The following is a 17,301-nucleotide window of genomic DNA, read 5'->3' on the forward strand; positions in this document are numbered from 1 at the left end:
TCCCATGCTTTTATAGCCATTGAACACAATATTCTGTGGGCCTTGCAAAATCAGTCAAAATTCAGTAAAACAGCCGAAAGCGAACGTGATTGCTTCTGTGAAAATGGCTGGGAGTGAATGAGTTAATCTGTTTTTGACAAATTGGAGTTATCAAACTTAATTCTCGTGAGAACAAGCTTATTCTACCCTTGGTCATTTTGTTAACGTTGTTGGGCATGGATGCCCAATTCCATTTTGGATATGTGCCTCAATTAAACCAATAATCAGTGGTCTCTTGCTTTTCTTTGTACAGCGTGTCATTATTGTTTGGTTTTGTCTCGTTTTTGCTTTGATTGCACATTTTTTTTTCTTTCTAATACAATACAAGTGATTTGGCCGACAGGTTTCTCCACCGCTAACGAACCTTTTTCAAAACAACGAAAAGTTTCAACCGCATGCCGCTCGCTCATAGACATGCAGAATTTACAAGTTGTCTGTTGGGCTAAATTCCAGCGTCTGGCCAACCCATGCGTTGGACATGTGCGGAGACGGGAAGGTAGGTAGTCAGGTCCATGTTGTCTCACAATGCGGAGCTTCATTCTCCGTCTCAAATGACCGCACACTCTTTCATTCAAAGTTGCTCTCTAATCGTTTGCCGCCAGAATCATCGTCGGCCGGAACCATCCAGCGGGCGTCCGTTGCGCCTGAGATGGATCGGAGGGCCGCGTGAAGCCGCGATAGTCCTCGGAGGAGCGGGAGGCGAGTCCTGATCCTCCGCGAAGCTCTCCGGGCTGCCCTCGGCGTCCCCGTCGGGCAAGCTCCCGCAACTCGATCCGGGCGACATGGTCTCCAGCAGGTCGTCCCTGGCCAAGCCGACCACCGTGTCCTGCCGCGGCCCGCCCTGGGGCGCCCCCTCGTGGGCCCCCACCAGGATGGCGGTGTCGCCGTCCGCCGCGGCGCCAACGTTGCGCCCGCCGTCCTGGTCCTCCAGGAGGTTGGAGAGGAAGCTGATGTACTTCATGGCCAGGCGCAGGATCTCGTTCTTGCTCAGCTTTTTGTCCGGAGGGTGAGTGGGGATGAGCTTACGGAGCTCGGCGAAGGCGCCGTTCACGTTCTGCTGCCGCCAACGCTCGCGGCTGTTGGTGAAGATACGCCGGACAATCTTCGGCTGGCCGGCTGGGAGGAGGCACATGAAAGAGACGTAAGTAAACTGCAGAACAGTCATTCACTCATTAACTCATTCACTCCCAGCCATTTTCGCATTTCGCAATCCCGTTCGCTCCCGGATGCTTTACTGAATTTTGACTGATTTTGCACGCCCCACAGAATATTATGTTCTATTGCTATAAAAGCATGGAACCTATCAAAAGAAAGATTAAAGTCTCTTCTTTTATCAGGGAAAAAAAAGTATGTCTCCATCTGTTTCTGTTTTGCAGCAATTAGCATTGGATTATAGCTAAGTTGAGTCAATTTTCACAAATATATTTAGAATTGTGAGTAATTGAGCTTTTTTTCTAGATGGCTCTGGTTGATCTCCTTTGCTCTTCTGCCGCCTGCTGGCCGTTTGTGTAATAACTACCATTTCTGCAACCGTTCTTTTGCACTTGAGAGGCTGCATCAAAGCTTTCTGTATGCTCTAGCATAACAAAAAAACAAAAAAATGTATAAATACGTCTTTTGGACACTTAAAACATTTAAAAAAAACATATTCACACATTATTGGGAGCAAATGAGTTAAAGGGGAAGTCAATCTTAAACATTTCTTGACAATAATATGTTATATGTGACCTCACTAGTCTAAACATGACATTGTGATTAATATTAAATTTTTTTATCCATTTTTTTTTTATCCATCCGTTTTTATCCATCTCAGGGGGCGGCCATTTTGCCACTTATTGACGACTGAAGATGGCGTCACAGTTGGTCAGGCAACGGCAAATCACAGCTCACCTATTTTCTGAAGCTGAGCTGTGATTGGTTGTTACCTGAGACCTGAGCAACTGTGATGTCATTTTCACTCGACAGCAAGTGGCAAAATGGCCGCCCCTGAGATGGATAAAAACAGCTGGATTTTGCTTTATAACTCATATTCCATAAATGTAATATTAATCAGAATGCCATGTTTAGACTAGTGAGATCACAACATATTATTGTCAATAAATGTCTAAGGTTGACTTCCCCTTTAAATTAAAGGGACATTAAAATAGGACATTAAAGAAATACAGTAAAATCCCCCTCACAAATTCCCATGCAGTGGTACCTTGATTTAAGAGTGCCCCAATTTATGAGCAAAGTTAAAGCATTAAAGCTTTAGCTCGTGAGTTAACTCTAACTGACAGTACTTATTTATTTATTTATTTATTTATTTATTTATGTATTCATTTATTTTGTCTTTGTGTTGCTAGCCAAATGTTTTAGTTACAAGCGAGCTTCAGATACACTGCAAACTCATATTGGACAAACAGTCAAGCAAAAAAAATACAATTGTCGCTGTCAGGATGTACAAATATGGCTAATTACAAATATTTTGGCAAATTGATACTATTGGTCCTTCCCCCTTATTTTTTTACACCTTAAAATTCATTCCCCTGCGATTGGCTGGCAACCCGTTCAGGGTGTCCCCCGCCGACTGCCCGAAGCCAGCTGGGATAGGCTCCAGCACCCCCCGCAACCCGTGTGAGGTGCAAGCGGTTCAGAAAATGGATGGATGGAAAATTCATTCCCGCTGGATTCACACAGTCGGACGTTGTGGAAGCAGAAACAGATTTGTTGGAGTCCATGTAGAAAATCGAATCACACAAAATACGTCTATCAGGAAGTGCAAGCAGACCTCCACTGGTCGATGATGTCACATTGACATTAATAATGCCTTCAATGAATTTATTTCTACAATGATTTCGAAGGTTCAATGCACCCTGCTGTCACATTTATGAATCAGATACGATGACATTGCCCACACATATCATCGGCCTGCACTTTTATCGAAACCACCAAAATCATGTTAAACTACCTGCACCACAACTTAGACCAGCTTTTAGCCGGTCTAAGATCTACTCCCTGTCACCAAATTGTCAGGCGCACAAGTAGCGTGTAAGAGAAAACGCTTTCGGTCCGCCAAATTGGTAAACTGCAAATTGGTAAACTGCAAATTGGTAAACTGGACTTGCGCCGGCACAAAAAGGAAGTTGTGCAAGTGTTTATGTTGAGCACACGTGCGCTTGTCTATGAAAATAGATTAAATATTGTGCACATGACGACGATGATATTGTGGCAGTTTTAATATCACGATATCACAATATTGCGCTTATCGTTACATCCCTACTAGTAGCACGTAGCTGCCATTTAAAGGGATACTTTACTTGTTTAGCCATTTTTGGCAGTCAAACAATATTTTGCCTATAATAAATGTGATATTTTCATTATTTTTCATGTACAATTAGTACCTTTTAAAAACACATTTTGCAACTTGCTGTCGACTGAAAATGACATCACAAGGGCTCAGGTAACCAATCACAGCTCAGCTTGTGAATGTCACATGACCAAACCTAGAAAACAGGTGAGCTGTGATTGGTTACCTGAGCCCTTGTGATGTCATTTTCAGTCGACAGCAAGTTGCAAAATGTGTTGTTAAACGTACTAATTGTACTTGAAAAATAATGAAAATATATTTATTATAGGCAAAATATTAATGTTGGACTGCCAAAAGTGGCTAAGTAAGTAAAGTATCCTTTTTATTGTTTTTAAAGGTACTAATTGTGTGTGAAAAAATAATTAAAGTATCAAATTAATTATAGACAAAATATTAACTTTTTTATTGCTATAATGGGCTAATTAAGTGAAGTATCCCTTTAATACCACAGTTCTCCCTCACTATTAACATGTTGCGCCAAAGTTGTCCTACTAGTGTGCAGAAATGTAATACGTACTAGTACCTTTTTTGTTTTTGTTTTTTTGGACAAAGGACAATTTTGGCATATTAGTAGGACAACTACATGTTACTTGTGACCACTATAGTTGACAACTGCATGCTTGTCATAGGGATGTAACAATATCCAAACATCACAATATGATAATTATGATGATAGTGTGTGTGGGGGGGGGGGTATTTAAAAAAAGATCACAATATTGTAATAAAAACAGCTCTTACCAAAAAAAAAAGCACAATAATGTGCTTTTGTACATAACAGCAATGCATATAAACCACCTCCAATCTCTAATAACAATATTGAGGCACTTACTTGCTAATGCAAGCACACATTGATCGCTTCACAAGCAAATTCGGTTCCCCTTCATCTGACAATTAGCATAGATTTTAAACATAGAAGGCCAAAACATCCCTAATAAAAATTTAATTGCACTAATAAACTAGCCACTAGAGGGTGATAGAACTGCACAAATGGAAATCAACCTGACGTGTTCCTTTTAAATATTGTGAACATGACGACGACGATATTGTGGCAGTTTTAATATCACGATATTGCCCTTATTGTTACATCCCTAGCTTGTAACATAATAAAATTCTTTGTGTTAACATGTTGATGCCCACTAGTACAGTTGTCCCGTTGTATGCCACAGTTGTCGTCAAATTTTTGCTCACGAGTCAAAGCGAAATTTCAACCAAACGACTACTCGTATCTTGGAAAAACATGTATCACAAGGCACCACTGGAAACGAAAATGACCGACTGCGTGTCAGCGATAGGCAGCAATTTTTATTTGAATGTGCGATTGATGAATTTGAGACCCTGGCGCATGCAGTCACATCCTCACACCCCCATCCATGGTGTCTTCCAGGCTTTTGTCGTCCTTGGAACACACCCAGTCTATCTTAATCCCTCAGCCCACTCTGCAGTAAATGCTTGGCATGGAGGTGGAAGCAGCAAAAGCGCCCCCCACCCCTCCTCCCGTTCTCCCATCCTCCATCCTTGCATGTGTCAGTATGAGTGGGCAATGATGTTTCACACCAGAAAATATGAATCTACCTGAAATGACAGTGATTTTTTTTTTTTTGGGGGGCAAATTAGTAGCCTGGTATAGATCCATTTCAGGGGGGGATGGATGACGGAATGAGGGTGTGGGGAGGGTCTTTAACCGGCAGGTGGGAGGACACAGCAGAAGTGCGTCTTACCATACTTATAAAGATCTAAAATGTGCCTACCCTCGTCGAGTTCAACCTCATAAGGCGCCGGGCGGCGTTTGACCCTGTTGCTGGGGTACATGCTGTACTGCTCACAATCCCCTCCAAGACTGCAAGACAAGAGCAGCGCATGACATCATACGTCATTTCCACATGATACAAAAGCAAATCATCGCTATTATATATTTTTTGAAAAGACATTTTTAGGACGTTATCGTCATGAAAATAAGAGCATTAGCTACAATACGTTGATCATTATTATGCACCAAACTGTTAATCTTGTTAATTTTATACATAACCATCATCACAATAAGAAAAATGCACGTTAACTCCCAATGTGTTCGCTTTATCATCATTATAAATAAATCAGTACATTCAAATGAAAGACCACAAACCGGAAATGCACGTTAAATAAATACAGTAGGTTACTTTTAATCATCATTCAAAATGTTATTTTTTTTTCCACATCATCAATAAAATAAAAGTGTCGATATTGCTCATATTAGTTTTATCATTCTTCATGTGTCATCAATATGTCTTAAAATGTGTTTGCGTAGTCATCAAAATAAGACCACAGCAAAATGGATGCTATTACTGACCGTTGGTTAGCATTATCATCATTGCGTCATCATTAAAACAAAAGACCAAAAAAAAATAAAAAAAAATGCAACTAATCGTCATTACATCAGTATCATGCGTCAAAACGGTATCATCAAAATAAGACCACGTGGAGCTAAAACGCGTTTAACGCCAAGTTAGCTTTCGCTTTCACTTTGTCGTGACGTCATCAGGATACGGTAAAATGCTACTATTTATGTTTGGTGTTATTTTGTTGTCATTCCTTGTATAATATAGGTACACTGTGCACGCATATGTTTTGTATGGTATTTGTGTTTATATTGTTCATGTATATTGTTATGCAGTAATTCTTACTGTTCTTGTTTCTTTTTATAAATAAAGCATAAAACAAATGCACATAATTTTCCTCTAATGATGTATAGTCAAATGTATATTAACACGGCTGTTACTTTTATTATTATTATTATTATTATTATTATTATTATTATTATTATTATTATTATTATTATTATTATTATTATTATTTACATTAATGAGTTATCACGTCACATGTAAAAAAAAACAGAGCACTTGTAAGTAAGCATTATTTATTAACGTCATCATCATCATTATGTATAGGCTGATATATAAATATATATGTAGCCTAGATGTCATCAATAAGTGATCAGATCACATGCTGAATATCAATCTGCTAAATATGTCCTCAAAACGATATATCGGCTTTCTCATTATTGCATCACATTACATGCAATATGACGAGCTGAGAAAAAATCGTTATTACGTCACCAATACACACATGAGATTTTTTTTTAATTTTTTTTTATTTTTTTTTTATAAGATCATAGGACCTAATTATATAATTTCCCCTCAGGATGCAAAGCGATATGACATGAATGTTAATCATCAATTAATTGCAACCATGCACGTGCAATTCAAGGCACTGTCAATATTGATCATATATCTGACAAATGCTTAAAAATAATACTAATCATGATCTGAGTTATACCTGTTGATGGCGGCGAGAGGCTGCGCCAGGTTGTAGAGCATGGCCCGGGCCGGGACAGGGAACGCGTTGGGGCTCAGCTGGACCATTCGAGCGTCGTCTCGTTGGGTGTGCGGCGGTGCAGGAGGAGGAGGAGGAGGAGGATGAGGAGCGGGAGGAGGAAGAGGAAGAGGAAGAGGAGGTCTGCGGAGCTCCGTGATGGGCACCAAATGGCTGTCCGCCCTCCTCTCCAGCGCCTTTATAGCGTCCCTCCTGGAGAGCTCGATCACCGGCACTTCCCTTTTCAGGTCAAGGGCGTCGCGAGAGGCGGTTTCCTTGGCAACGCCGTTGATGACGATGACGCTCCCGTTGGTCGAGTTCTGCAGGGCCGCGTCATCGCAGAGCCCGCCCTCTTCTTTCTCTTCGTCTTTCTCCAGCTCCTCCTCCTCCTCTTCGTTCTTCCTCCTCCGCCTTCTCCTCATCGTCGCCTCCTCTTCCTCGCATCTGATGATGATGATGGAGGAGTCCTCGGGCTTTCCACGACCGGACTCTGCAGTTGGACTCCCGCGACAAAGGTCCGGCTGCCTTTTTTCCATCATTTTTAGGGGGGTTTTTGGTCTCTCGTCTCACGCACTCCTGATGAACAGCAAGTCGTGCGCCATTTTCAAAACATTATGTGCAGCCCTATAGAAGAAAAAAACAAAACGATTTGACATACTTTTTGGGCCGACGATAAAAATATCTCATTGTATGTAAACGATACTTATAATGCATAAAAAAAATTTTTTTTAAACTTACATCACAGACACATTTTTCTTTTTTTTTATTGTCTGAAAAGTCACGTTTGACAAAATGAAAAAAAAAAAGCTTTTTTTGTTGTTAAATTATTAATCATTATTTTTTAAATAATTATTATAAATTTTTTAAAAGTTGGTATTTTATGCCAAAATAAGAATAAGATCATTTAAAATCAATGTTGTTGTTTTTTAAAACTTACATCACAGACACATTTTTCTTTTTTTTTATTGTCTGAAAAGTCACGTTTGACAAAATGAAAAAAAAAAGCTTTTTTGTTGTTAAATTATTAATCATTATTTTTTAAACGTATAAAAAGATCACATTTTTTTGGGTGACAAAACATCAATCGGAGCTTTAATTCGAATATCTAAAAAGTTGATATTTTATGCCAAAATAAGAATAAGATCTTTTAAAATCAATGTTTTTTTTTTTTTTTTACTTGCATCACAGACACATTTTTCATTATTATTTTTTATTGTCTGAAAAGTCACGTTTGACAAAATGGAAAAAAAAAGCTTTTTTGTTGTTATTAAATTATGAATCAATTATTTTTTTAATGTATAAAAAGGTAATTTTTTGGGGTGACAAAACATCAATCGGAGCTTTAATTAGAATATCTGAAAAGTTGATATTTTATGCCAAAATAAGAATAAGATCTTTTAAAATCAATGTATTTTTTTTTCAATCTTCACATTGTGCCAAAATCACTTTTTTTTAATATTCTAATAAGTCACATTTTTTGTGTGTGTTTCAAAACGAAAATAATAGATTTAAAAATAGTTTCCTGGGAAAAAAATAAAATAATTTTGTTTATGACAAAACAATATGAAGAACTGCTTTCATTATATCGAATGTTAGTATTTCTTATTGTCATTTTCATTTAATTTCTGCCAAGTTTATTTTGTCTGTCGGTAGCTTAATGATTTTCGAGCATTTTTCACATTTGATATCATTGCACAGTTATGTTATATTGGCATGAAAATATGCATCAAATTTCGGCAACAAAAATCCTTTTTTTTTTTTTTTTTTTTTACCTCTTTTTTTTTTTTTATTCAAGACTGTATACTGTTTTGTTGATGTATTTTTATTTTTTTTTAAAACGATCCACATGTTAAATCAACAGTAGCTTGGATCGGTAAATAAACGAACATTAAAATTGTATTTAAATTATGAATGTGACGGGTTAAAAAAAAATGTCTTCATTCCTCCAGAATGTCCCTCGCAGGCCTCGCATCCGTTCCAGCCCGCAACGAGCATTCCAAACCGAAGCAGCGAACATGGCACAATGGCGAACACGTAATCGCCACCGAATGTCGTTCGAAATATCAAATAATATCATAAAGCGAGAGCCAACCGACGAAGCAAGATGTCGGAGCGTCCGTTTTTGGAGCACTTACCGCGTCGGGAGTGCTGCTTGTTGATGCTACCGCGTAAGTGGAGCCATTTTGTGAGTGGGTCATCCATGTCTGACGTTTTTGTTTTTTTTTTTTCCTGGGCTTTCAGTGTGTGTTTCGTGTGTGTGTGTGTGTGCATATCTAGCTACTGTACGTGTGTGTATTGGGCGCCGTATCCAGCGCTCGCTCGCTCGGCGGAACTCAGGCCGCAATGTGGCCGAGCGAGATAAGCGCACGGCGGCGGCCTCTTCATTGGCGATAAGCCCCCCTAAAGCCATTATTTATGAAATGATTCATTATTATTTGCCTGTCGTGGAGGGTGCAGGCGTGTGGAAAGGGGGAAAGGGGGGGTGGGGGTGTAACGACGTGAGGTAGTACGCTACTGTAACGGTGCATGCTCTTTTTTTTTTTTTTTTATAGAAAAGAAACAAAAGCTGCAGGTTAAGCTTTTATCCTAAAATCAGATAAAAGAAGACGTTATCTTTCTTCTCCCTCCACCCTAAAAAAAAAATATCAATGACCATAATGATGACGGTACAACATATGGGTCCTTATTAATTGCTAATTGATACAATAATTGATATGTTTTCTTCAAATATATAAACACAGAGACACTTATAAAGATCAAATAAAATTAAACACAAATGCGTGCGTACAGTATGCAAAATAGGCTATACATAAAAATATAATCCATAAAATGCTAAATTATGATTAGCATTGCTTTGATAAGGAAAAAAAATAAAATACAAATGCGTAAATGCTAATGAAATGACGAGACACCGCTTTAATTCCCAATAATACAATTCTTTAAAAACACAACATGATCCATTAAAAAAAAAAAAAAAATATATATATATATATATATATATATATATTATTTAAAACATTGGGTTGCACGATTGGAAAAGACATGCAAGAGCGTATGTTGAATATTGCACTATCGATATTTACATGTTCCTAAAGAAATAACATTTTTATTAATGAATGGGGAAAAAAATGCATGTTTTCATGCAAGGCAAAATAAGCAGGCTAATGAATTGTAATAATTTAAAATATGTGCAGCCATACGCACATACACATTTATGTAATCTTTCTATCTATCTTTCTATCTATATATATATTTTTTATCAAATCTTTTTTTTTTGACTAAACAAAATGCAATAAAATAAAAATAAATAAACAGGTGACTGTTGTAATGACTATTTATGCATATATGAGCCCCCAAATAAATAAAATAAAATAAAATAAAATAAAATAAAATAAAATAAAATAAAATAAAATAAAATAAAATAAAATAAAATAAAATAAAATAAAATAAAACAAGTACAAGTGTCATTGTGTTGAGGGCCACGGGGGAAAGACTGGTGGCGGTTCCCCCACGGGAGGTGGCTGGTTCATGGCTAGGGGAGATAAAGTGCGAGGCTATCGGCTTGTGGTCACCCACACACACACACACACATGATCAGATAAATAAATAAAGGAGCAGCATCAACGGTGACACGCTATCACCGAGCACATTTCGCTGGAGCGGCTCCCAAATAGCGGCAGGTAATAACGGATTTCTGTCTGCCTCATCCAAGTGTGTTAAATGCACGAAAACGTGCATGGTTGGCTCAAGTGGGAGGCGTCGTCGAGATAGCGTTTTATGGATTGTTTCGTCTCGCGTTCCGACGGATGTTTGCAAAGCAAAGTCACGATGTCTGCTTGCTGCACGCACGCATGCGTGCAGTCACGACCGCCGTCCTCCCGCTTTCAGTCACGACCGGCATCCTGCATCCTGGCCCTGCTGCACGACATGAGGTCCACGTGCAGGATCGAAAACACGAGCCTCACTTTTTAACGAAATGTAACAAGCATTTCATTGTTGTTATGCTTTAGTCTGTGTTTCCTAACCTTAACCGGGCCTGTAAAAGACAACCGTTTGATTTTCAAAAATTGCGACAAGCTTTGTCCTTTTATTTTCTAACTTCCTGTTGGCAGGCCATTTTATTTTGAAGGCATACGGAAACCGATAAAGTCTGATTTGAAGGGAATTTGACAGAGATTCAGTTATGTACAAGTAAAAAAAAATATTCACAGACGACGAATAGCCAAAAATACTGGCAGAGATGAACAAAGATACATGATTTGTTAGCGGTTAGCTGTCTGCCTCACAATCAACAGCGTCAGGATTCGATTTTGCCTGTGTGGAGTTTCTGCGGGTACTCTTGCTAAGTTCCGCTCACATTCCAATAAGCACGTTATGTTTATCGAAGGCTCTTATGCTGCATTCGAGGACGGTCGGAAGTCGGAAATATCCGAGTTGAAACTTCCCAGTTCCGACCTCAAAGCGTTCGAGGTGAAAGTAAACAACCAAAATGGCGGATAGTGATAAATTGTTTTTTATTTTGGTCCTCAAAACTCAAGTTGACCTCCAGAAAACTTACCTTGTTGCAATTTTGCTTCATGTATTGTTTGAATCTTATTTCATAAGCATTCCATTTATGAATGAAGAAAGCTATCTAGTTTTATACGTGAGTAAATTGTGTTTTGCCATTCACAGTGACGTCACATTGTAGTCCGCCGGTGAAGTCGGGGTCCTTTTTTTCTTCCGACTTCGCACGTGGAATTTCCGAGTTCAAGGGGGCGTTCCCGTACACACTTCCTGGTTTGAAGTCGGAAAAGTCCGACTTCCGACCATCATCGAATGCAGCATTAATTCATTCCTTTTGCCAGTCCTAAACTGTATAGCATATGCTGACATTTCAGACAATAGATAACTATATATAAAGTGTGGCAGTATGTTTGTGTTTGCCAAATAGTGAGACAAAAACAAGCTGGCGACATTTGCAAATCATTGCAGTTTATTAATGTTTTATATAGTCAGATCTTATTGAGAAACAACTGAGAACACCTTTATAAGGTCACCCTTATGGTAGCAAAAATACATTTGATGTAGACATATTTCTGGCCATTTTGCATGATGTCAGATTGTGGATCGGTTAAGGGTACAACTTGTGCCATAACATTGCAAATTAGTGCATCATAATTGTTGTTAACTTCGAAATGACAATATTAACTCATTTGCTCCCAAAGACGTATTTATACGTTTTTTATGGGTTTTTTTTTATGCTAGAGCATACAGAAGGCTTTGATGCAGCCTCTAAACTGAAGAAAACACTTGAAGCAATGGTAGTTATTACAACAAAAAGCCAGCAGGTGGTAGAGTATAAGAGATCAAACAGAGCCATGTTGCAAAAAACTTTTCCCCACTGTTTTAAACAAAATTGTGATGAAACTTAGCTATATTCTAATGCCAATTGCTGCAAAACGGAAACAAATAGAAATTTACTTTTTTTTTTTCCTGATGAAAGAAGAGACTTTAATCTTTCTTTTGATAGATTCCATGTTTTATAGCAATAGAAAACAAATACTCTGTGGGCCTTGCAAAAGCAGTCAAAATCCAGTAAAGGGGTTTGCATCAGTGAAAATGGGTGGGAGTGAATGAGTTAAATGAGGAAGCGAGTCTACAAAAAAGGTCATTTGTATGATTTAGGCTAAAAGTATTCCTGATCATGAAACTTTACAAAAATAAAGCCGCCACATTTCAATAAAGCTACCACAAGATGGCGGCAAAGTAATATTTGCTTGACCACCAAAAAAGCTAAGAGAATTAGAATTATTTTCTTGTATAGGTCAAATATAAATGTGCAAATGCCGAAGCACGAATATTCCCTAAATACAATGTATCGTCCATCCACAGTGTCAGTTGCCATGCGGTCCGCATTCAGCGCGGGCTACGTCGCGCCGGCATGATCCGCAGACAGGCGACGCTTTCCCGGGTCATGAGCCGGGTCACCTGGTCCAGACTGAGTCCCGCCACCACTTCCCCATTCACCTGAACGATCTCGTCACCCACGCCCAGGAGGCCCACGTAGGGAACGTCACCGCTTCCGTCGCCCACTTTCTCCACGTAAACACCTGCAAGAACAAAATGAGAGGTCATCGTGATGGCATTCAGGTGCAACAATTTCTGAAACCTTTCATGTCAAAAGAGCCATTTTAGGCCAAATAAATAATAAAAAAAAAAAATCTGTCTGGAGCACAAAACATTTGAACATAGTAGTGAAGGAAAAAGTGTTTTAGTGTTAGTCTAATGTACTGAGGGCCCAAGTGCTAATTAGAGCTGCACCACAACAGAAAAATATGCAGCATTCAATACTTTGAGATTCATTTTATTCTATCATTCATCTTCTATTTTTTATTTTTATATTATTTTTTTTCATGCTTCATTTTTCATACATTTTCAGATTTTCTACCTTACTGTAAAAATTCTGAATTATTGACAATTTTATGGATATATTATGGTAATTTTCTACCTTTCTTCTCCCTTTTTTGGACATGTTATAGCTATTTATTTTATTTGTTTATTTTTTTCCTGCATTTTTTTCCTCTTAATTTGTGAAATTTTTGGCAATTTTATGGTGATTTTATTTTTTTTTTGGTGGTGGTGGTGGTGGGGGTGGGGGAGTGCTACTTTTTCCATTTTTATTTATGGTAATTTTGGAGGATTTCTTCTTTTGTTTTTGGACATTTTATGGTTACTTTTTGAACATTTTTTCCCTGCTTTTTTTATTAAAATTAAATTTTCTGACATTCTGGCTGTTTCATGGACAGTTTATGGTAATTTTCTGCTTTTCCTTTTTGGACATTAGCATAATTTTAAACATAGAAGGCCAAAACATCCCTAATGAAAATGAAATTGCACTAAAAAAAAACTACCCACTAGAGGGTGCTAGAACTGCACAAATAGAAATCAACCTGACTTTTGTAACAAATGTGTTCCTTTTAAATATTGTGAACATGACAACGACGATATTGTGGCAGTTTTAATATCACAATATCGCGATATTGCCATTATCGTTACATCCCTAATATACACACTATGTATGTATTTATTTATTTAATTTATTTGTGTATTTTTTTTTTTACATCTACAGAGAGCCACATATGGGTCTTGAGTCACAGGTTTCTTCAGACCAATGTACCTGTATCAGGTCTGCCTTTGCCCCTTGAGATGACAAAACCAAAGGGCCCATTTGGGGGTCTGATGAGCTCCAGGAGGAGAGAGCCGTCAGAAAAAGCCTGAGAAACCCTCCCTGCCGGTCGCACCACCCTGGAGGGGATGACGTCTTCAACGCTCAGGGTCCGGTGGAGGTCCAACTGGGGGCTGTCCGGGCTGGGATAGAAACAGGTCTTTCTCTTGTTACACTTCATTGTTTATTCTCAATGCAAACCGTCATCCATTTTGTTTTGTGCCATCCTTAAGTGAATCCGATTGTCATTATAAAGGCATAATTGTCGATGCATCTCTATATCATCAGATTGTGAAAGGTGTCCTTGCGCTTTTCCGTTGACTTACCTCGGCGCGAGGCCGTAAGGTATCTGCACCTCGCCCAGGATGGTCGCACGCTCTGTTCGCCTCTCTAAACTCTGCACAGAGGAGGCTTTACGCAGTTGGGCCAGCGGCAGCGCCTGGTGGCAAAAAAAGACAATATCACAAATGCCAGATTCAGCAAAATCCATCCATCCATCCATCCATCCATCCATCCATCCATCCATCCATCCATCCATCCATCCATCCATCCATCCTTCCATCCATCCATCCTTCCTTCCTTCCTTCCTTCCTTCCTTCCTTCCTTCCTTCCTTCCTTCCTTCCTTCCTTCCATCCACCCAACCCATCCATCCATCCACCCATCCATCCATCCATCCATCCATCCATCCACCCACCCATCCATCCATCCATCCATCCATCCATCCATCCATCCATCCATTTTCTTAACTGCTTGATCCTCACAAGGGTCGCAGGGGGTGCTGGAGCCTATCCCAGCTGGCATCGGGCAGTAGGCAGGGTACACCCTGAACTGGTTGCCAGCCAATCGCAGTTAAAAAAAATATGTAAAAATAAATAAATAAATAAATAATATCTACTATTTTTTTTAATTTTAGAGATTCACAGGGAGCCACAGGAGCGAGACTAAAGAGCCACAATTGCTGTTGGGGGTGGGGGGCCGCAAAATGTTTTCTTCTTCTTGAGGGAGCGTAGCAAATAAATTATCGAGAAGCACTAAAAAACAAGACGACACTGGAGGTTTTTGGCCATCACATTGGTCCAAAATTTCAAAGAATTTACACTATCCATGGCAATTGTCTCGAAACAGGGATACAGTGGAACCTCTATTTACGAACGTTTCTTCATACGAAATTTTCAAGTTACGAAACGCCTCAACGGGAAAATATTGCCTCTTGTTCCGAAAGAAATTTCTAGATACGAAAGGTAAAAATATATTAGCGAACGCAACATACTTTCGGCTATGGTTATTTCCTACCATAGGTACCTATGAGCGTAGATACTAGATCGGTGTTTATACAGCGTCCTCATCATTCATCCCGCGGCCCATGAGGTGTTCCGGCCAATGAATTTGTGTGAAAAATTCAAACAATTGGTGATTGATGAAGGCACAGTAGGTTTTCAATTGTGACGAGACGGGCCTTTTTTTTTTTTTTTTTTTGAAAAAGATGCCTCGCCATACCGGAAGTTTCCATGAAGTTTCAGAATTTGTTTAAAAGAATCGCCCAGAAAAAGTGTTCACCAGTCGGGTGTTTGCTCACTAAGATGATGTTTGCCTTGGACATTTACGAAGGATTGTTTAAAAACAAAACAAAAAAACAAAACAAAACAAAAAACCGATGAGGACAGCAGTTAAAAGGTAAATGACCATCATTTTTATTCTTTACTCTGTTCTATATACGCACAACTCTCATTTATTGTGCAATAATCTAATTGTAACATGTATTTGTTACATGCTTTGATGCATTTTTATGCTTTATAAAACATTTATGTCTGAATTTTGGGAGGCTTGGAACGGATTAGGGCATTCACATGGAAAATGCGTCTCTACTTACAAAATTTTCTACTTAAGAACTTTCTTCCAGAACCTATTAAATTCATAAGTAGAGGTACCACTGTATGTTCTTAACAACCCTTGTAGTGAAACGTCTACGACTTGCTGATAAAAGTCCCAAATTGTTACAAACAAATCTAGCTGGAACTCAGCATGAACAAAAGCTCGATTCAGCGAGTGCGTCAGAGTGATAAAACGTTCACTTCAAGTTGTCGAGCGTCATAATAATAACCTCAAGTCGGTACAGCTAAAGTTTGATCACTCTCGACCGCGTACACCGAATTGAGTTTTTGTTGATGCAGCCCTCCGAAAAGACTTGACTTGGCTTTGTGCGAATTGCGGACATTTGGTGTCGCTGACCGTGTGCAGGCTCTGCAGCGACGGCGTCCTCTGTATGCGGATGGCGGGATGCGGCCTGCGCGTGGGGCTCGGGGAAGTGGCGTTGGACCTGGCGGCGGGAATGCTGAGCTGTTCCATGCTACTGGAGCGGCCCCCCTTCACCAGTCTGCCCACGCTGTTCAGGCCAATGGAGGAAAAGAAGCGACGCAAGAAAAGCTTTGGTCGCCCGTCCACTTTCCTGTTTAAAGCACAGGTATATATATTACAATTGCCTGAATGCTTGTTGAGGTTTTTGCAAGTTTGAGCCTGGACTAAATTCACACACAAATTGTTTGAGTTTGAGTGTTCAAATTTCAGTTCCTCATTAATTCTTCAAGTGCATTTCATTTAATTTCCAGTAGAGGGCGGCCTTGCCTTTTCACAACGGCAACCTGCTGACTGCATTTCATGGTTGTAATCCCCTGTGGAGTAGCTTTGGGAATGCTGTCAGTGGGGGGGCTTTATTATTGTCCATGGGGGGGTTTCCAAATGCCACGAGCATTTAAATGAAATGTTTGTACCACAGTGTTTGTTTTTGTGAATGGATGTTGTGTTTATCAGAAATACAAACAGAATACGACGATTTGCAAATTATACTCAACCTATTTTTAATTGAATACACCACAAACACAAGATATTATATATTCAAACTGATAAACTTTTGTTTTTATATTTCTATCTGTTTCCGTTTTGCAACAATTAGCATTAAAATTAGTGCTGTCAAAGTTAAAGCGTTAACTAATTAATTGATCACAAAAAATTATCGCATTAATCATGTATTATTAACGCAGATTAATCACACTATTAATTTTGACCGCAGATGATCCTTTAGCTTGACACAAGATGGCTACGTTAAAGGTAGCACAACTTGTGTTTAAACAATAAACGTAACATGCATTAAAGTGAAGCATTTCATAAATGTTTGCGTGTAACATTCAGAATATTTGTTCATGTCAAACGATTGGGGTCGTATTTTTTCCACTAAATTATGCAGGTAATTAACTGATTAGAAAAAGAGGAGGATGAGACGTCCTCTTAACATTCAATGCCGAAAAAATGAACACATAAGAGGTGCATTTAAAAAAATGTTGATAAAAAGCCCTTTTAATT

The 17,301-nt window shown here is 39.0% G+C and overlaps 2 protein-coding genes and 1 long non-coding RNA gene across 3 annotated transcripts in view; 1 reads left to right on the forward strand and 2 right to left on the reverse strand.

Annotated features, from left to right (window-relative positions):
- LOC144014785 (T-cell acute lymphocytic leukemia protein 1-like) lies at positions 1-9,005 on the reverse strand. The gene is made up of 4 exons (XM_077515054.1): positions 8,872-9,005; positions 6,701-7,360; positions 5,137-5,225; positions 1-1,155 (listed from the first exon to the last, which is right to left on the reverse strand). Exons 2-4 carry the CDS (start codon positions 7,273-7,275, stop codon positions 644-646), a joined length of 1,176 nt encoding a protein of 391 aa, XP_077371180.1. The 5' UTR covers positions 7,276-7,360; positions 8,872-9,005; the 3' UTR covers positions 1-643.
- Positions 8,753-16,640, forward strand: LOC144014792 (uncharacterized). Its single transcript, XR_013282569.1, has 4 exons — positions 8,753-8,904; positions 12,611-12,868; positions 13,848-14,101; positions 16,183-16,640. It is a non-coding gene; the product is annotated as an uncharacterized LOC144014792 (long non-coding RNA).
- Positions 11,690-17,301, reverse strand: part of LOC144014782 (uncharacterized) — a 19,753-nt gene continuing 14,141 nt past the window's right edge. Inside the window, exons 7-10 of the mRNA XM_077515039.1 lie at positions 16,174-16,390; positions 14,270-14,382; positions 13,896-14,086; positions 11,690-12,828 (exon numbers count right to left, since the gene is read on the reverse strand). Of these exons, the coding sequence (XP_077371165.1) occupies positions 12,635-12,828; positions 13,896-14,086; positions 14,270-14,382; positions 16,174-16,390 (715 nt within the window). The 3' untranslated portion in view covers positions 11,690-12,634. The remainder of the gene's footprint in view (positions 12,829-13,895; positions 14,087-14,269; positions 14,383-16,173; positions 16,391-17,301) is intronic.

The sequence above is a fragment of the Festucalex cinctus genome, chromosome 1 (assembly GCF_051991245.1).
Source record: "Festucalex cinctus isolate MCC-2025b chromosome 1, RoL_Fcin_1.0, whole genome shotgun sequence".
NCBI classification, from domain to species: Eukaryota; Metazoa; Chordata; class Actinopteri; order Syngnathiformes; family Syngnathidae; genus Festucalex; species Festucalex cinctus.